We start from the raw sequence: 19,499 nt of genomic DNA, 5'->3' as shown, positions 1-19,499 counted from the left end.
GGTTTCCAGACCCTGGAATGTCTTGGTCAGCCTCCTCTGCACACACCCCAACTTGTCAATATCTTCCATAAATTGTGGTGCCCAGAATTAGACACAATATTGAGCAGATTCATCCTCTAAGGAATGCATTGCCTACCACCGCCACTGATTGTGAGATGTGCTAATTCCTCAAAGTAAACAAGGTTGAATTGACACCAGTCAATCAGCAGACTCTGGGAGTTCTATCAAGACTGCTTGGAGTGCAATTCCTTCTGTGGTGTGCAGTGACCTCCAGACTGAACGTCCTTATTCTAAAAAGTGCACTTCTGTTAGAAACCAGGCATCATGAGAGTCTGAATGGATGCCCATATTCTCCCCTCCCCATCCTGGCAAGGGGGAGACCAGTCAGGTGGCTTGCTGGTGCCATCCCGCTTTCACAGCAGAGCTCAGTTTTGTTCATTCACACACCTATGTGCTGGTAGATGGGTCCTTCACAAAGATGGAGTATCCCTCAAGGACTTCCTTCCTAGGCAGCCTCGCCTTTGGGCTCAGTCTGTGTCCTGTTTGACTCCACTTTCAAAGTGTCTTTGCTCACCTTCCTCTCTGCCAGGCACTTCTGACTCAGTAAGGGACTGCGATGTTTCTCCGTCAATGTTATGGCTAACGTCATAATGATACATAAAGCTGCCACTTTTTGGACTCTTGTAGCCTTTCAGACCTTTCCCTTGGTCGGGCCTGCGTTGCTCTTGGGAGGGAGGGAGGGAGTCAAGAGACACCGAGGTTGGTTCAGAGAGAGTTTATTCCTGCTCTCCGGAGCAGCAGAAAGGCACTGCGTGGTCAACCACAGCGAGAGCACTTAAAGAGCGGTTACACACAGCTTATATCCCTTTTCTGGTCTCCTTGCCCCCTCCCCAGGAATCCAGCCTCATGAGTTTGTACATGTAAGTTAACATCCTTGACCATATATAGATGTTCCTGTTCCGGTACTCTTATCTTGGGGTAAGAAGGTCACCCGGTCACCCAGCTATAGGAGTTTCTCCTGGTGCCATCTCTGGCTGTGGGGGCTGACAGGCCTGTGTTGCAAGTTCTGTGCGTCAGTGTGAGATAAGATAAGTCCCAGCTCTGCCATCCCGTCTCCACTCGGAACTGACAAGGTCATCCATTAAGCCTTCACGGACTGATAAAGGAGAGGGCTTTGTTTATACAGCTGGGTTTGGCTAAACAGCTCAGGCTAATGCATTTTAGCTAATGGATCTTGGAAGAAGGAATTTGGGAGGCTTGGGGCCCGGTTAAGGTGATTGCACTGTCAGGTTTCGGTAACCTGTTCCTTCACCCTGTTTGGAACAGGGTTGACATATTTCAAACTGTGAAAATCCAGGTTTTGGGGGGTGAGCAAAGTTGTTAAACATTTTTGAGCAAGATTGCAATTTTAAAAATAAAATAAAAAATGCACGGACAGCTATGTGCCAGATTTTCATGGGTATTTGGCCTATTTCCGCCCAGATGCTGCTGACAAATGAGGAAGTATGGCACCCATGAGATCAGTTGCTGGCACAACAATGATCTGAGCCAGAGTCCCTCTTCAGGCTGTTAGGCAGGACAGAGAGCAGAAGGCAGATCAGCATCACCCACCCCACAACCATTTGTGGGGAAGGGGGAGGAACCAGGAGTTCTGGTCACCCTTTCTGTTCATCATTGCAGGGCGGTTCTGCGCACCCAGATGGTGCCACCTTCTGCCCTGTTCCTTTCAAAAGAGGAAGGTGGGCAAGCAAGCAGGCAGTGCAGGGACACGCTCCAAGACAGAGACTACAAAGGACCTGGATCCGAGAAGTAACACATGAGGCACACACATTTTGCCCACCAAACCCCTGCTTGATGAGATGGTCAGATATTTGGGAAGTAAGGACTCAAGAGTCCTTAGAACTCAAGAGGGGTGGATTTGCCCTTCACCCAGTGCATTTCCCCTCCTAACTCTGCCCCATTGCGAAGCTGCCCTTCCCTGGCTGTATGTGTGATCCGTTGGGTTTCCACAGCCCTCAGCCAGAGGCTCTTCCTCCCTCCTCCCTCCCTCCTGCCAACACCCTTTTGGAAAGATATAAGCAAGCAAGACTCAAGAACAAGACACTCTGGTATGCAGGCACAGGGATCATTTTATTGCAGGCAGGGAAGGATGCTGGATCGGGCCCATTGGGTCAAGAGGGAGCTGGGTTTATCGTTGCCTTCACTCCTTGGGTGCTGGGTTCACATCTCCAAAACTGTAGAAGTTGCAGGGATTTCAGGCTGTGCATCACTGCTGCAGGAATAAAAGAGTGTTCAGGCACCCATGGAAATGTGGGATGTGAAACACAAGAGCAGTCAAGTACAACATTCCTAGAGTGAACATGTTTACACATGGGGAGGAATGTTTGTCCAGCCAGCAGGTAAACTTCCTGTTTCCTTCTGGGTTGGGACAGACTTCCTCTGCATGTGACTAGAGGTGGGTGTGGCCTCACCTGTGCGGGTAATGACAAAAGCACAAGGCAGGGCAGCCATCTCTCTCTTTTTGACTACATGCGTCAAAGAAGCAACATCTGCTTAGCCAAACATCTGCTTAGCTCTCTGGGCTGGATCTAGCCCAGAGAGGACAAAGGGGCTGTCCCCTTATGAGATAGTTTCCAGGTATATATTACTTTTCTAAACTAAGTCTGCCTTCTGGGATCCTATTGTGAATAGAATGATGTGTGAGTAAACCTTTTTATACTTTTATAGAAGACTGGGTCTTATCTTTTATGGGGAATAAGGGGGAAATACCAGAACAGTTATGATAGAGGCTTTAGCGAGCCTTAGCAACGCATCTGCTGTGAGTTTAAAAAGGGGAATGTTACTCTGCTAAATTGTGAAGTTGTTAACACAAGTTGGAAAGGCTATAATCAGACAAGATATCCTCTCCTGCATCCCTGAACATTCCCACAGGAAATGCAGGACAAAGAACCCTAGAGAGATTGGTGCTCATCACCCTAGCTAAGCAGATGACAAGGGTTTCCCTTACCTGGAGATGCCCAGATGGAGCCTGGGACCAAGGTGCTCATTGACAGAGCCTTGGCCCCATCCCCCTCTTCCCATGTCATAATTACGGACCATCTCTTAGCTGTCAGTTCAGTGGCAACAGGCATCCCTCCTTGAGCAAAACTGCACTTGAGCAATGTAAGTAAATCCCCTTTTTCATTCATCTTACTAAAAATGCTTGGTTCATTCTCACAACAGGGGTGAAGAGGTATTTCTGCTTCTCTTTCTCTTTCTCCTTCTTTCTCTCCAGATACATAAAGGCTACCAGATATTTTGATCTCTGAGACTCCAAAATCTTCCACAAACCACATGCAGTCAGTCTCTATCCCACTGCACCCCACCCTCCACCAAATTCAAAACCATCTCACCTTAGACAGGATAACGGCAATCTCGTGGGCATCCACCGCAGCACTTCTGAACACCGGGGCAGGACCAGTCATCTTTACACCGTGCAATGCAGATTCCCACACCTGGATCCCGGGGGCATCGTCCAGGCTTCTCTGCAAAAAAGCAAAGCCCTCAGTGACCCTTGGGCTCCTTTCCAACCTGACAGTTCTAGGGTTCTGTGGCTAAGAGATGCCTTTTGTCCAGAGAGACCCTCCCTGTGCAGTTGCAATGGAGTTCACTTGTGTCTGGAACCCAGAGGACCCCAGAAATCCTCAAGTGGGTTTCAGAAATCCACACTTTGCAATGCAGATTCCCACACCTCGATTCGGAGGGCATTGTTCAGGCTTCTCTGCAAAAGAGCAAAACCCTCGGTGACCCTTGGGCTCCCTTTCCAACCTGAAAGTTCTAGTCAACTGATGGTCTAGGCAGCAGACAAAGCCTGTCCATCATGTGTTGCGGTGGCCTTCTTCTCCTTGTGGGGTTCCTTGCCTCAACTGCCTCCTGCTTCCAGCCAGAATCCAGGTAAGCACTTCTGTGTATAGAGATTCTGCAATTCTTCATAAGTCACAATGGCTTTGGTTCATGAAGAAGAGGAGCTTCCTATCCCACCCCACCCTCCGCAGAATAAATGGTCTCACCTCTGACAGGATAAGCACAAGCTCGTGGGCAACTCCCACAGCACTTCTGAGCTCCAGGGCATGACCAGTCATCCTTGCACTTAACCACGCAGGGTCCAGCCATACCTGGCTGAGCCCCAGGACATTGCCCAGGCTTCCCTGCAACAGAGCATAATTCCAAGGTTGAGAGATGTCTTTGGCCAGAGAGGCTCTCTCTCTTCATGTGGGATGGGGCTCCTTTGCATCCAGTAGCCAGAGGAACCCAGGATTCATAAGGTGGCCTCTGTTCTGCTCAGGGGTCTGAGGTGTCACACAAAACTAGACTTCCCAATGACTCCCCACCTGTGCCATAGGGTGGTCCCTGCACTCTCAGCAGCTCAGGAGCAGAACAAGTCCTGCCTTTCGGAGCAGCAGGAAAAGAAAATTGCTCCATCTTCTATGTGGTGGCCCTTCAAGTATTCAAAGATAGCTCTCCTACTTACCCTTAGTCGTCTCTTGTCCAGGCTAAGCAGACCCAATAAAAAACAATAAATCATTAGCATCAGCATCTGCCTAATTGTGCTGTGTCCTCACACAAGGGGCTCAGCCTCTTACCTGGATTGATGCAGACCCAGGAGCACATGCTTGAGCAGCATTTCTTGGGGAAAGGACAATGATAATCTTTACTGCATTCCTTTATGCAAGGTGGCTTCACTACTGCAGGAAAGAAAGGGCAGCTTCCAGGCCTTTCTGCAAGACAGAACAATATTATGGCTCAGAGACATCTTTTCAAAGGAGGCAACAGTGGTGTAGAATTAGTTGTGGCTTTTTCGCGTCCCAGCAACCAAAGATTGTGTATTTCTAGGAGGAGCACAGCTCAGATGAAGAGGCTCCAAGTTTTACCCTCCCTCCCTCCTAGCAGAGGGATGGACATCTGGGCTGAAGCTGGATCAGTCTTTGCTGGGGCTGGCTAAGTTTCCCCACTGTGGCTGAGGAGATTTCACCCTTCCCATATCCAAGAATCTGCTGATGAGTCTGGTGATTTTTCAGAGAGGAGGGGTGGTGTTCTGCTCTCTACTTATTCTGCTCCAGCCTAACATCAGTCAGTCAGTCAGTGTCAGAGAGAGAGAGAGACTGAGTGTTAGAGATCATGTGTATAGATAAGGTTGCTGCTAAGAGCAGCTGCAGACACTCAGTGCAGCATTCATTTATGCTTAGACCTATTTAGCTCTGTATATAGTTGTATATTATAGTTGAAGATAGAATAAAGAAGATATTCTACAGAGCTGCTCTCCGAGTCGTATATGCTCTGCTATACTCTGACATATACTCTGCTGTGTGACGACTGTCTTCTTGTTGGAGTGAATCCGGTGCTCACAACTCTAAGCTGTGAGTCCACAGCACTTTGACCTGTTCCTGTGCAGAAGGTGGTCTCTGGAAGTGCCACCCAGCTTGCCTAGCCCAGTCGGGGTTGAAGTGGATGAGTCCAGTTGGTGGCACTGGCTCAAGGGCGATGCTGACAGTGGCCACTCCTATCCCTTGGTGCAATGTTCTTTCCAGCTATGAAGTGGGCATCAGAGATTTCCTTCCTGCATCTACTTTACCTTTAAAGCCCTAGGCGGCCTAGGACCCATGTACCTACGGGACCACCTCTCCTGGTATGCCCCGCGAAGGACCTTAAGGTCCACAAATAACAACACTTTGGAGGTCCCGAAACTCAAGGAGGTTAGATTGGTTTCAACTAGGGCCAGAGCCTTTTCAGCACTGGCCCCGACATGGTGGGACGCTCTGTCACAAGAGACCAGGGCCCTGAGGAACTTGACATCTTTCCGCAGGACTTGCAAGACAGAGCTGTTCCACCTGGCCTTTGGTTTGGACTCACTCTGACCCTTATGTTTCCCTCTCCCTATGGTCTTGATTTATCAGCTACTTTAAAATGAGGCTGCATTTTAAATTGCATTTTAACCTGTATTTTAAATTGATTCCCCCCCTCTCTTTTTCCCCTATTATGTTTTTACTGTGATTGGTGTTAGCCGCCTTGAGCCTGGCTCTGGCCGGGGAGGGCGGGGTATAAATAAAAATTATTATTTATTAGTCTGCTTCTGAGGGGAAAGGACTTCCTCCCGTTGTTTGGTGGGGAGTTTTCTCAGAGAAGAGGGCTACACTTGTCCCTTTGAGTATTTCTTAGGAGCGCTTGAAAGCCTTTGTGCCAGAAGCACAGTGAAGTCCTGGGGAATTGATAAAGCTAAGAATCTTAACAGCTGCTGAATGGCTGGATTCTGACCTCTCAGTTCTGGCACAGCTCCTCAGTAAAAAGCGGACAAGCTCACAGGTCCCAGCTCTTTCCCATACACCCCACCTCCCTCTGATATAGGGGACATCCTACTGAAGGCGAGACTGTTGCACCCCAAGACCCCAGTCTGCTTCTGAGGGGAAATGACTTCTTACCTTTTAGTGGAGTTTGGCAAGTGTGGCCACAGTTGTTGCTGCAGCACTTCTTGTCCCCAGGACATGAATCATCTCCAGAACATTCCTCCACACATAGTCCAAAGCCTTTTCGTGGCGGGCAGTATCCTGGCTTCCCTGGAACTGAACAACCACATGACTGCCCGGCAGTGGAGTGGGGGTCTTTTAAGTCAGCCCACTTTGGGCTCCAGGCTCCCTTATAGATTGGAATTGGGAGACATCCCCAAGTCCAAGCCTCGGCAATGTAGGAACCACAGCTCAAGAACCTCTTGGAGACACCTGCTTTACTCTTGGGCTGCAGCTTAAGGGCTGTGGGTGGGAATTGGAGAAGGATCTCCATCCCTTTCCCCTCCTCCCCAGCTGTCATTCACAGAATCCAAGAACTGTAGATGTGATGGCCTGGGATTCAGACTCGGATGCTGAACCTGAGGGATCCCAGCCTGCACAGGATTCCCCGCCTCCAGAACCAGCTGAGCCAGGGCTGGGGCCTGAGCCTGAAGGGTCCTCACCTGTGCTGGATCCTCAGGTGCAGGCGTCAGCCGAGTCTGCTCTGGCTCCTGAGGTGATGGAGGACCCATTGCCTGCAGCTGCGCCTCTCTCAGCCCTGTCAGAGGAGGCTGAGGTTGCCTCTGGGTCCGGTCACCTTCCAGCCTCTCCTGAGCTGCAGAGGCGCAGGGCAGAGAGGCGGAGGGAACTAAGTTCCTGCAGGAGGAGTGCTCACCTCCAGGCCAGGAGAGGTGAGTCACCTGAGGATCGGGGCTGCCCTATGCCTCAGGACAGATAAAAGTCCCAGCCAGCCCCAATCCCAAGTTGCAGGAGCAACATTGTTGGTTGCTAGTCCCTGCCTAAACCCTGTCCTGCTGTTCTGCCTGAGCTCCTGACCCGCCCTGGCTCCCTGCTTGCTTGCCTGTTCCTGGCTTCACCCGATTCCCTGCCCTGCACCCAGCTTCAGCTACTATGGACTGCCTCCACGTTGCACCTTTGACCACGGACCAGAATTGGACCTCGCCTCTCGGGTAACCCATGGGACCAGCACAGTAGAGTTGGAAGGGACCCCCAAGGGGCATCTAGTCCAACTGCCTCCAATGCAGAAATCAGAACTAACAAATCCCTGAAAGATGTCTTCTGCTAAAAAGCCTCCAATTTCAATGATAAATTTTGGAAGAGTTCCCTGCACAATTTAGTGCTGGCCTACAAAAGCAAGCCCAGCTGTAAAGTCACTGGTGGAGGAGAAGACAGAGGCTGGAGAAAGGACTTTGAGTGGAAAGTGTCCTTTCTCCAACCTGGGCACCCCTTGAGGAGCTCGCCAAAGCTGCCATACCAGAAATTGGGTGTGGAGGGGGTAAAAGGTACAGGTAAAGGGGCCCCTGACCATTAGGTCCAGTCGTGACCGACTCTGGGTTGCGGCGCTCATCTCGCTTTGCTGGCCAAGGGAGCCGGTGTACAGCTTCCGGGTCATGTGGCCAGCATGACTAAGCCGCTTCTGGCGAACCAGAGCAGTGCACGGAAACACCATTTACCTTCCCACCAGAGTCGTACCTATTTATCTACTTGCACTTTGAGGTGCTTTCGAACTGCTAGGTTGGCAGGAGCTGGGACCGAGCAACGGGACCGGAGCGCACCCCGTCGCGGGGATTCAAACTGCTGACCATGCGATCAGCAAGTCCTAGGCGCTGAGGTTTTACCCACAGCGCCACCCACGTCCCATGGAGGGGGTAAAAGGTAAAGGGGCCCCTAACCATTAGGTCCAGTCGTGACCGACTCTGGGACTGCAGTGCTCATCTCGCTTTATTGGCCGAGGGAGCCGGTGTACAGCTTCTGGGTCATGTGGCCAGCATGACTAAACCACTTCTGGCAAACCAGAGCAGCGCACGGAAACACCGTTTACCTTCCCGCTGGAGCAGTACCTATTTATCTACTTGCACTGGTGTGCTTTCAAACTGCTAGGTTGGCAGGAGCAGGGACAGAGCAATGGGAGCTCACCCTGTTGTGAGGATTTGAACTGCCAACCTGATCGGCAAGTCCTAGGCTCTGTGGTTTAACCCACAGCACCACCCGCATCCCATGGATGGGGTAGCTGCCTGCTGAATGGGACACAGGTGTTGGAAGCCTCCGTCCAACCTTGATGCCTGCTTCCTCTCATTTCAACAGAGCTCTATGGTTTGTTGTAGCTGTTGTCAATCAAAACAAGAGCCATAAAGTGCGGGGGGTCCATGGTAGAGCCCCCTTAAACACTCTCAAAGAGACAGCCCTCCATGGCTCAGAAATGCCTGCTCCTCTGGAGGATCTGAACTCCGCACACAGAGCAGCAGCAGAAGAAGAAGAAAAGACGTGTAGAGAGAGCCTTGCTCAGGTAGAAAGGGCCCCATCTTTCAGGCAGGGTCCAAAGGGGGTCACGTACCTTGGCCAGAGGCAGAGGACACCACGGCACAGAGAGAGAGGAGCCCCGCGAGGAGGAAGATGAGAGCACCAGGCCTCATGGCTAGGCAGGTCACTGTGCCCTCCAGCCTCCAGCCAGGTGGTTTTTATAATTCCCCAATGCAGCAGGAGCCCCACCCAGACCAGAGAGAGGACAATGAGGACAGGTGGTGCTGGCAAATGTTCCCGCATTGCACAAGAAACTATGAGGAGAATGTAAAGGTCGCTGTCCCTCGGCAAGCTAAGATCAAAGGGGCCACTTCACATTGCGCTCTCCATTTGCAATCCAATTTCCAAGCAAGTGTCTCAGGGGTCAATGCTCCTTTTGCAAAACAAATGTCATTATGCAGAAGAAGTGGGAAGATGTTGGGGAAGTGGGAGAGGGCTTTTGCACGCCCTGGGTATGGCTCCATCTGGGCTCTGGTATTATAAGCCAGCAGCTGAGAGGCTGGAGGGTGCTCCATCCTGCCTAACCATGAAGTCTGGTGGCCTCCTCGTCTCCCTCCTCCTTGGGCTCTTCACTCTCTGTGCCTTGATTCCCTCTGCCAAGGTAGGTCATCCCTTTTGGACCCTTCCCTTTCCTCCAAGGTCAAGACTATCTGGACAGTTCTAGTTCCCACATGGGCAGTGGTTCTTCTGGACCTTTTCGTGCTCCAACACCACCGAGAAGTTTAGGAGAGATAAGAACAGGAGGGTTTTTGTCATGGAGGTCTGGCAAGTGACTTTCCCAAGAGTGTTTAAACAGTGGCTTTAGCGGTGATTCCAGCATTGGTGGAGGTTGGATTAGATGAGCCTTGGGGTTACCTTTAAGCTCTACTTTTCTATGATGCTATCCTATTGTCAAGGAGTTGTCAGGCGAGCTCAGGTCATCCACAGGGCTGGAAAGAACATGAGGCATGAAATGCAATTAGCTTTTATTCACAGAAAGCAACAACACAACTGTGTCACTCTGGCTCGACTTAGCTTGAGCATAGCTGTCAACTTTTCCCTTTTTTAAAGGGAAATTCCCTTTTTCCGAATAGGATTCCTCACAAGAAAAGGGAAAAGTTGACAGCTATGAGCTTGATATGTTGCTGGAAATGTTGCCTTCTAGCCTCTCACACTGGATCCCTCCTATTCTATGGAGGAGGAGAGCCAGTAGCAGAGGCAACCTCTGATTCCTCTCTGTCCAGGTCCTCTTCTTCCATGTCCTCCTGGACAGGTAGCAGCACCACTCTTCCTCATCCAGCCAGTCCCTGACACCTACCACGCAGCTCCGCTGAAGGTCCTATGTTTGCAGCATGCATTTTCCCTATGGACATGAACATGAGAATCTTTCTTTCCTGCTGAAGCAGTCTAGAGGACTCTGTGTTGAGAGTAGGAGCCGCAGCTGCAGCCCAGCACCAGGGCAGAAGGGCTAACATGCAGGGGGAGCAGGTCTCTGAGGGACAAGCCTCAGTTGGGGAAAGCCCAGCATCAAGCCAAAGGTGGAGGCCTTGCAGAAAAAAGGAGCCAGCCTCAGCCTTCTCCCCTTCCACCCCTTTCCCCTTGAAATGCCATTCCTCTGCAAAAGGATAAAACATAAAATACTTACAGATATAAAAGATAGAGGCAATTTTGCCCTCCCAGACCTTAAATTATATTACGAAGCCACATGTCTGGTATGGATTAGGGACTGGATAAAGTTGGAAAAGCAAGAAGCATTAGAATTGGAAGGACATGACAATAGATTTGGATGGCACACATATCTATGGTATGGGAAAGGGAAAGTACACAAAAGTTTCTATAACCACATAATTGTTGTTTAGTCGTTTAGTCGTGTCCGACTCTTCATGACCCCATGGACCAGAGCACACCAGGCACTCCTGTCTTCCACTGCCTCCCAGTTTGGGCAAACTCATGTTCGTAGCTTCGAGAACACTGTCCCACCATCTCGTCCTCTGTCGCCCCCTTCTCCTTGTGCCCTCAATCTTTCCAAACATCAGGGTCTTTTCCAGGGAGTCTTCTCTTCTCATGAGGTGGCCAAAGTATTGGAGCCTCAGCTTCACAATCTGTCCTTCCAGTGAACCACATAATTAGGAAATAATTAATGAGGGTATGGGAGAGATATAAAGATTTACTAGAACAGAAGACTCCTTGGTGGCTTTCACCACATGAAGCTTTACGGCTCAAACCACATGGAAAGAAAGGAAAGTGGCTAACGTATGCTGACTTGTTAAAGGACCAAGAAGTAAAATGGAAATTAAGAGATTATGAGGAAATAAAAGACCATTTGCAGAGTTGGTTACACTATCGGCAATTACACGAGATATATAAAGAAGACAATAAGAAAGGATTCAGTTATACGACATCTAGATTTCAAAAGGAAGTTGTGGAAGGGAAAGTAAAGTTGCTGAAAGGTGCATAGAGTATCCTGCTAGAATGGGAAACAAAAGATGAGGAGGTGAAATCAGTCATGATTAAATGGGCACAAGACATAGGACGTGACTAGAGGTGGCCGTGGCCTCACCTGTGAGGGAACAACAAAAAGCACAGGGCAGGGCAGCCATCTCTCTCTCTGTGACTACTTTCATCGAAGAAGCAACATCTGCTTAGCCAAAGATGCTCTCTTGGCCTCCAGCCAATAATAGCCTCATTATAACAATACCAATTTATAATACAATTATTAATACCAATCGTTCAAATACCAAATTATATAATTTAGATAAAGTGGCCTCCCGCGTGCTAGATTTGATGAATTGATTATTTGCTTTATTTCTGCATCCCAAAATCTTATTAATGTCCATTACATTGACATCATAATAATAATCCCTTATACAATAACTGCAATATTAACAACTTCTATCTGTGTTTGACACATTAAATGATTTATAAAGCTACAAGTGAGGATCTCAAACTATATCCTTGTTCTTCCTGTGTGTGGCATTTATTCCATCCATGGCCCTGTCCTTGTAAGTTATTTTGTCTTTCTTTCCCCTGGTTGTTGCTGTTGTCCGTCATGCCTTGGGCAGAGCTAATATCCCATTGTGGTTCCAGAAATTTGTTTTGCAACTCTAACAGCCGCAAAAGTCACTCTGTCCCAATAAATAACCTGTTTTCACCATTTTCCCTCTCAGCCTGGGAGGAAGAACGGTCTGTCAAACTGCAGATAACTCAATAATGAACCTTATCAGTTCCTTGACAGTTCACAGATTCCTTTCATCCTTCCTTCCAGCTGAAGATAAATGAGCAATTATACTTCCAATTAAATTAAATTTCAAGTCCTCTTAGCATTTTTCAGTGCACTCCATATACAGTAGTGCCCCGCAAGACGAATGCCTCGCAAGACAAAAAACTCGCTAGACGAAAGGTTTTTTCGCCCGCGATTTGCCTCGCAAGACGAATTCCCCTATGGGCTTGCTTCGCAAAACGAAAACGTCTCGCGACTTTGTTTCCTTTGTGTAAAAACCGTTAAAACCAAGGGTGCTTAGCTTGAGCAGCTGCAGTTGCGACTTGACTTCGAGGAGCAACTGTTAGCACGTGGTTTGGTAGCCTTTTCTCAGACTTTGCTCACTTTTGAAGATTTTCCAAAACTTTTCCAGAACTTTTCCAGAACTTCTCTTTCATCCATTTGGTAAGTTAAACTTTTAAAACTTTTTTGGGGGGTTTTGGATTTTGGGTTGGGGTGTTTGGGATTCAAGGACTTGGTGTTGGGAAGGGGTTTGCGATAATCTGGGGGCTTGTGGGCCTTTTTTGGGAATTTTTATGATTTTCTGTGACCACTGGGCCAGGTTGATTTTTTTTGAAAAATTTTCTGAGTTTGAATTTCTGAGTGCTGGCCATGTTGTTATTTTTTGAAATTTTTTTTTGTCTGGGTGGGGAAGCAGTTGGGGAGGGGTTTGCAGCAGTTGGGGAGGGGCTGGGGGAGCAGTTGGGGAGGGGTTTGCAATTTCTGTGTTGTGGGTGGGTTGGTGCGTGTCTGTGGGAGCAGTTGAGGTTTTTGAAGACATTGGTGATTTTTGAAGCTTTTCCTAAACTTATTTTGCAGCCATTTGAGGTTTCTGAGGACGTCGGTGGTTGATTGTTGAAGCTTTTCCAGAACTTCTCTTTCATCCATTTGGTAAGCTAAACTTTTAAAACTTTTTTGGGAGTTTTTGGATTTTGGATTTGGGGTTGGGGTGCTTGGGATTCAAGGCCTTGGTTCTGGGTTTTAATTTCTGTGTGGTGGGTGGCTGGCTGCTTTTGTATTTTTTGGGTTTGAAGCACATCACTGATTTTTTTTTCTGTTTCTGAGTTTACGAAGGTAGGAGCTGTGCTGCCATGGGACCCAAGAAGACTGCTGCTGCGGTGGCCGGCGAGAAGAAGAAGGAGAAGGTGACGCTGGAAATGAAGAAGGAGATCATCTGGAAGCACGACGGCGGAATGCGTGTGACGGACATCGCCAGGGAGTACGGCAGGAACCCATCGACCATCGGGACCATCCTGAAGATGGCAGTTGGTTTTGTTCCACAGTTTGTGATCTCATCTCTTCTAGCACGTGCCTGTACTTTAGTCCAATTTAGCTCTAATTAACAAGAGAACCTCTGCTTCTTAATGGCGGCGTTGGAGGGTTTTCAATAGGCAAAGTGCTTTTGCACTCATTGCCTCTCTGCCCCCCAAATTCCATTCTCTGGGGGGAATTTGGAAGGACTGATGCCCAAACCAGATAAAATGACAATAGTAATTTTAACAATCACTGCTTTTGCAATGTACTGCAGCAAGAAAGAGCATTATTGGGGCTAAAACGTAAGCACTGAGGCACTTAAGGCTCTGTTTGTACAAAGACAAAATCTCTCCAGCACAATTCCTTCTTGTGCCTTTATTCCTTTGTTCCAGATGCTCAGACTGGCAGCCGCCCCAATAACAAATGACTTCCAAGAATCCTGAATGTGCCTATCTGCCAAAGGTGTGCACAGACCCTGGGGGGTCTCTGGCGGAGCTAGCTGCTCGGGGGTCGGAGATTTGGGGGTGCAGTGAGCCGCCCATGGTGGACATTTGGTGCCCCCCCAACTCCCAAGCCTCCCCTGAGCTGTCAAAATGAAGGGGGAAGTGTAGTGACCTTATGCTGCTTTCAACCTGCTCTTATCCTATGCGCATTTGTCAATAGATGTCTTTATTTGCTTACTGGATCTAAAATTAATTGGGGGGGGAGTGATATTGGATGAGCAGTAGGGAAAAGGCATCTAGAGCAGTGGTTCCCAACCTTTTTGGGGGGCCATGCCCCACCTAAGCATCTCTAAAATCTTGGTGCCCCCACCCCCGACATATACCGGTAATTCTTATTATTCAAAAAGTGAGCTCCTATTCAAGTGGAAGAAGCCTAAAAGGCATTAACTTCATCTAACTCATCTTCAAATTGCGCCCCCCCCCAAAAAAAATTCAAATTACCCCACATTGGGAACCACAGATCCAGAATAACGTCGTGAGGAAGCAACTAGCTGGGAGATGAAAATATATGGAAGGGACTAGCTTTCACAGATTGCATTGCAAGAAAAACACAATGGGCAACATATTCCATTCTACTCCTCCCCCCCCCCCATTCACCAATACACGCAAAGATGGAGCATCCCTTGAGGACTCCCTTCCTAGACAGCCTTGCCTTTGGGCTTGATCTGGGTCCTGTTTGACTCCACTTTCAAAGTGTCCTGCTCACCTTCCGCTTTGCCAGGCACATCTGACTCTTTAATAAGCTGGGATGTTTCTCTGTCACTGTTATGGCTGACATCATAATGCTATTGGGCTGTTTGGCTTAACTGGAAAGGGGATGGGGGCTGGAAGATGGAAGGCCATGACAGCATCCCTGGCCAGCCAACTTTAGCTTAAAAACCTCCAGTGAAGAATGTTATTCTAAAGCAGGGGTCTGCAACCCGCGGCTCTGGAGCCGCATGTGGCTCTTTTACACCTTTGCCGCGGCTCCGGGGCGGATACTAGCGAGGGGAGGAGGCGCATTGTGCGCCCTGACACTCCCCACTGTGGCGGGCGCTGTACTGGCTGTGACGTCGCATGGGGGCGGTGCGTGCGTTAGTCACGCACCGTCCCGGCGTCACCTTCCCGCCCGCTGTCAGATTGCGGCTCCGGAGATATATTTGTTTTAAATGTCGCAATGGTTTTGCGGCTCCCAGGTGTGTTTTTTTCTGCAGAAACAGGTCCAAGTGGCTCTTTTTGTCTTAAAGGTTGCAGACCCCTGTTCTAAAGCAGCAATGCTGCAGCAAGCAAAGGCTATAGCAGCTCAGTCTGCTCCTTGTGGCTGGAAAGCCAAACAGGATGTGTGTGACTGTTGCCATGGGAACAAAGGGGCAGTCCATTCTGTACTGAGCACCGGATGTTAGCTCAGTGTGTGTGTCATATGACCTGTACAGGATGTACATGGGTGGAGTTTAGAGTTTCTCTCTGTTTGTTGAAGAGAGCAGACATCTTTACTGTAAGACTGCTATAGACAGGAATAAAAGAATGTAGATACATTTCTGTCTGAGTCTAATTCCCCTCCCTGGGGATATGCAGGGAGCAGGGAGGAGGAGAAGCAGTTGGTGTGTTTTTCTCACAGCCTGAGGAAAATCGCCGGAACGGACCTCGTGTGCATTCCTGCCGGGAGTCGCCGGAGGGAGGTCAAAAGAATTCAGCCGGTGCCTGGAGAGATAGGCACATACCTCTGACCGAGCCTGAATTCTAACAAAGAAGAGTCTGCCATATTCCGAGAGAGTCTGTTCTACTGTCAAACAACTCTTACTGTCAGAAAGTCCTTCCTAATGTTTAGTTGAGACCCCCTTCGTTTTGACTTCAACCCATTGGTGTGGGTCCTCCCCTCTCCTTTTTCGAGACCCAGAAAGAGGGCTTGGGAGGACTGAGTATATTTGACTTGGTTGGAATCTGAGTCTCTGTGAAATGGGTGTCTTTGCTCTGAGGTGCCTTGCTACCCTATGGAAATGGGGTCCAGACCAGGATGCTGCCTCCAAGGAACTGGACTCCCAGCCTGAAAGGCCAGGCTCCATGTGGTTAAAAAGGTAAAGGGACCCCTAACCATTAGGTCCAGTCATAACCAACTCTCGGGCTCATCTCGCTTTACTGGCTGAGGAAGCCAGCGTACAGCTTCCGGGTCATGTGGAGAACATGACTAAGCCGCTTCTGGCCAACCAGAGCAGCGCACAGAAATGCTGTTTACCTTCCCGCTGGAGTGGTACCTATTTGTCTACTTGCACTTTGACGTGCTTTCGAACTGCTAGGTTGGCAGGAGCAGGGACCCCACACTGCTGCCACTTTGGACTCTGTGTGGAACAGGAATCAGCTCTTGGCTGCTGAATAACCAGAGGAAGAGGCCCCAGGAGTTCTGGTCACCCTCCCTGCCCATCACTGCAGGGGGGTCCTGCACACACAGCTGGTGCTGTCCTGTGTCCTGTTGATTTCAGATGAGGAAGGTGGGCACGAAAGCAGCAACGCACTCCAGGAGAGAGACCACAAAGGACCTGGGTCCCAGAGGCAAGACACAGCAAGCCCTGCTTCGTTAGTCAAATATTTGGGAACTAGGGATGGAAGTCAAGAGAGGGGTGCATTATTTGACCTACAAGATCCCGTTACACTCATCCTGCTTTAAATCAATGGCCTTAGTTCTCCTGCTTCTACCCCCCAACAGACAGTGACCCTTCGCCCTTCACCCAGTGCATTTCCCCTCCTAACTCTGCCCCATTGCGAAGCTGCCCTTCCCTGGCTGTATGTGTGATCCGTTGGGTTTCCACAGCCCTCAGCCAGAGGCTCTTCCTCCCTCCTCCCTCCCTCCTGCCAACACCCTTTTGGAAAGATATAAGCAAGCAAGACTCAAGAACAAGACACTCTGGTATGCAGGCACAGGGATCATTTTATTGCAATCAGGGAAGGATGCTGGATCGGGCCCATTGGGTAAAGAGGGAGCTGGGTTTATCGTTGCCTTCACTCCTTGGGTGCTGGGTTCACCTCACCAAAACTGTAGAAGTTGCAGGGATTTCAGGCTGTGCATCACTGCCATCAGTTTGCTGCGGGAGTAAAAGAGCGTTCAGGCATCCAAGAACCCTAGAGAGATCGGTGCTCATCACCCTAGCTAAGCAGACGACAAGGGTTTCCCTTACATGGAGATGCCCAGATGGAGCCTGGGACCAAGGTGCTCATTGACAGAGCCTTGGCCCCATCCCCCTGTTCCCATGTCATAATTACGGACCATCTCTTAGCTCTCAGTTCAGAGGCAACAGGCATCCCTCCTTGAGCAAAACTTGGACAATTTGTGCAGAACTGCTGTCTTCAGCCCACCTAGTTCCTTTCTTGACTCCATTCAAGGTGCCTACATTAATGTCTAACGCCCTAAATAACGTAGGCACCAACTATCTGAGAGAGCTTCTCCATACTTGCAGACTCTCTTGGGAGTAAACATCAGCAGGCGGGCTCTCTTGGCAGTTCCTCCACCCTGACAAAGTCATCTCTGGGGCAGCCCCTACGTTGGGGGAACTCCCTTCCCACAGAGGTGTGTCTGACACCCTCATTATGTTGTTCCTACCTGATAGATATCTACATTTTTTGGGGGACCAACTCTATTCCTGAGACTGCAATTTGTTTTAACTGCAGTTTCAAACTGCAACACACACTGGGAGCCCTTAGTGAAGGGAAAGGGGGGAATAAATAAGAATAAATCATCCACACGGGGCTCAGCATCTTACTTGGGTATTCGCAGACCTTGGAGCAAAATTTTGAGCAGCATTTCTGGATGGAAGGACAATCATAATCTGTAGTACACCTCTCAATGCAAGGTGGCTTCACTACGTGAGCATAGATAGGGCAATTTCCAGGCTTCCCTGAAACAAAGAACATCATTATGGCTCAGAGACAGCATTTGAAAAGCTTTTATTCATCCCAGCCTTTATAGGATGAGCACAGCCCAGATGAATAGGTTTCCTCCTGTTTTTCTCCTCCCGCTGAGCACAGAGTTGAACATCTGGGTTGCAACGGGGTCAGTCTTTGCTGGGGCTGGCTAACTTCTCCCACAGTGGCCAAGTTCTTTCCAGCTATGGACTGGGCACCAGAGACCTCCTTTCTGCACCTGCTTAACTCCTGGGCTGCAGCTTTAAGGGCTACCTTTAGTTGCTTGTGTATGTTGGGGAGGTGCCTCCATCTCCATTCTCCCCTCCCCTCCTCATCTATCACCCCTCTTCTCTTCCTTCCTCCCATCCATAAGAACTCTCTGGTTTCCTACAGGAGATGGCAACACATGGAAGGATTCACTGTTGAGCCACCGACAACATTCCCAGGTATAGCGGTGCCTCTGCTCCTCTGAAGAGTCTGGACTCCCCACCTGGAAGGCTTTGGGGGTGTGGGATGAAGGGGGTCCCACTTGGAGGCCCACACAAAGCAGCATCCGAAGGATTGGCCCCAGTGGGGTCACATACCTTGGGCTGAGGCAGAGGGCATCATGGCACAGAGAGCGAAGAGCCCCACGAGGAAGAAGACGAGGCCACCAGACTTCATGGTGAGGCAGAGCAGAGTGCTCTCCAGCCTGTAGCCAGGTGCTTTATAAGGCCACATCCTCAGGGGAGTCCTGCCCAGATTTAATTGGCTGTAGGAAGGTGAGGCCCTCATTGCACAAGAAATGATGAGACGCATGTATTGCACAGGTTGTGGTCCCTGTACAAGGGAAGATCAAAGAGGCTGTTTTGCAATATATTCCCCATTTCCCCATTCAGAGACACAACAGCGCATGTCCCTCTCAGAGGCTTCCCTGGTGCTTCTGGCTGGCCACAGTGAGGCTGGAATGATGGCACAGCAGCAGGGTCTTGGGCCTGATCCAGCGCAGGGGGCTCCTCTTGCCTCCTCATGCTCTCTTCCAAGCGCAATCAGCAGACCACTTCACTGTGCAGCCTTTCTGGGCCCACCAAGCACCTTCCGCCATCTTCAAAGAACCACGGGCTTGCAGAAAACAAACAAACCCCTTAGCCGTTTGAACTGGAAGATGGAGAAAGCATTTGGAATACCATGTGCCGTTCTGACCACCTTCCCTCGATAGGATGTTTTTTTCTGAAAAGGTTCAGAAAAGGGCAACCAAAACTAGGAAAGGTATGGAACCCAAGCCCTACAAAGAAAAGTTAATAATAATAATTTTTTATTTGTATCCCACCCTCCCCGGCCGAGGCTGAGCTCAGAGCGGCTAACATCATAAAAACAATGCAATAAGGATAAAAACAGACATCAATTAATTAAAATACATCTTAAAATTAATTCAGACAAGTTAAAATCTGGGCAGGTGGCAATTATCAGGGTGGACCCTGCGGAAAGATGTCAAATCCCGCAGTGCCCTGGTCTCTTGGGGGAGAGCGTTCCAGCAGGCCAGGGCCACGGCCGAAAAGGCCCTGGCTCTACTCGAGGCCAGTCTAATTTCTCTAGGGCCTGGGATCTTCAAGGTGTTGTTGTCAGCAGACCGTAAGCACTGGCGGAGGAAGGGAGGTCAAGGGGAGTGCACCGCCTCCGGCAGTGTCATCCTGGGGGGTGCCATCATGGCCATTTCCCCACCTGCACTGGGCACCACGCCCCCACAGGCAGCGCATCACACCTCCAGGACGCGTACCACACACTCCAGAACACGCACAAGCTCCGCCACTG

The 19,499-nt window shown here is 49.6% G+C and overlaps 2 protein-coding genes across 2 annotated transcripts; both read right to left on the bottom strand.

Annotated features, from left to right (window-relative positions):
* Positions 1 to 2,690: 2,690 nt before the first annotated feature.
* LOC309345138 (whey acidic protein-like) lies at positions 2,691 to 14,548 on the bottom strand. Its single transcript, XM_081868199.1, has 5 exons — positions 14,542 to 14,548; positions 6,456 to 6,590; positions 4,623 to 4,757; positions 4,050 to 4,187; positions 2,691 to 3,524 (listed from the first exon to the last, which is right to left on the bottom strand). Exons 3-5 carry the CDS (start codon positions 4,648 to 4,650, stop codon positions 3,394 to 3,396), a joined length of 297 nt encoding a protein of 98 aa, XP_081724325.1. The 5' UTR covers positions 4,651 to 4,757; positions 6,456 to 6,590; positions 14,542 to 14,548; the 3' UTR covers positions 2,691 to 3,393.
* A 2,171-nt stretch (positions 14,549 to 16,719) lies between these two features.
* Positions 16,720 to 18,449, bottom strand: LOC309345129 (scuwaprin-a-like). The gene is made up of 3 exons (XM_081868191.1): positions 18,293 to 18,449; positions 17,567 to 17,701; positions 16,720 to 16,891 (listed from the first exon to the last, which is right to left on the bottom strand). The coding sequence occupies exons 1-3, from the start codon at positions 18,426 to 18,428 to the stop codon at positions 16,884 to 16,886; spliced, it is 279 nt and encodes a 92-aa protein (XP_081724317.1). The 5' UTR covers positions 18,429 to 18,449; the 3' UTR covers positions 16,720 to 16,883.
* Between the last annotated feature and the right edge of the window lie 1,050 nt (positions 18,450 to 19,499).

The sequence above is a fragment of the Podarcis erhardii genome (genome assembly GCF_964252035.2).
Source record: "Podarcis erhardii genome assembly, chromosome: 6".
Lineage (NCBI taxonomy): Eukaryota > Metazoa > Chordata > Lepidosauria > Squamata > Lacertidae > Podarcis > Podarcis erhardii.
The sequence above is the reverse complement of the archived record's forward strand: the minus strand, read 5'-3'. Positions and strand labels throughout refer to the sequence as shown.

Coding starts and splice junctions, on each gene's coding strand:
- LOC309345138 (XM_081868199.1), bottom strand. CDS start 4,650: ATGTGCTCCTGGGTCTGCATCAATCCAG. Junction 4,188..4,622: donor CTGGGTCTGCATCAATCCAG/GTAAGAGGCTGA, acceptor GCTCTGTTGCAG/GGAAGCCTGGGCAATGTCCT. Junction 3,525..4,049: donor TTGTGCTTATCCTGTCAGAG/GTGAGACCATTT, acceptor GCTTTTTTGCAG/AGAAGCCTGGACGATGCCCC.
- LOC309345129 (XM_081868191.1), bottom strand. CDS start 18,428: ATGTGGCCTTATAAAGCACCTGGCTACAGGCTGGAGAGCACTCTGCTC. Junction 17,702..18,292: donor GCCCTCTGCCTCAGCCCAAG/GTATGTGACCCC, acceptor TCTTTGTTTCAG/GGAAGCCTGGAAATTGCCCT.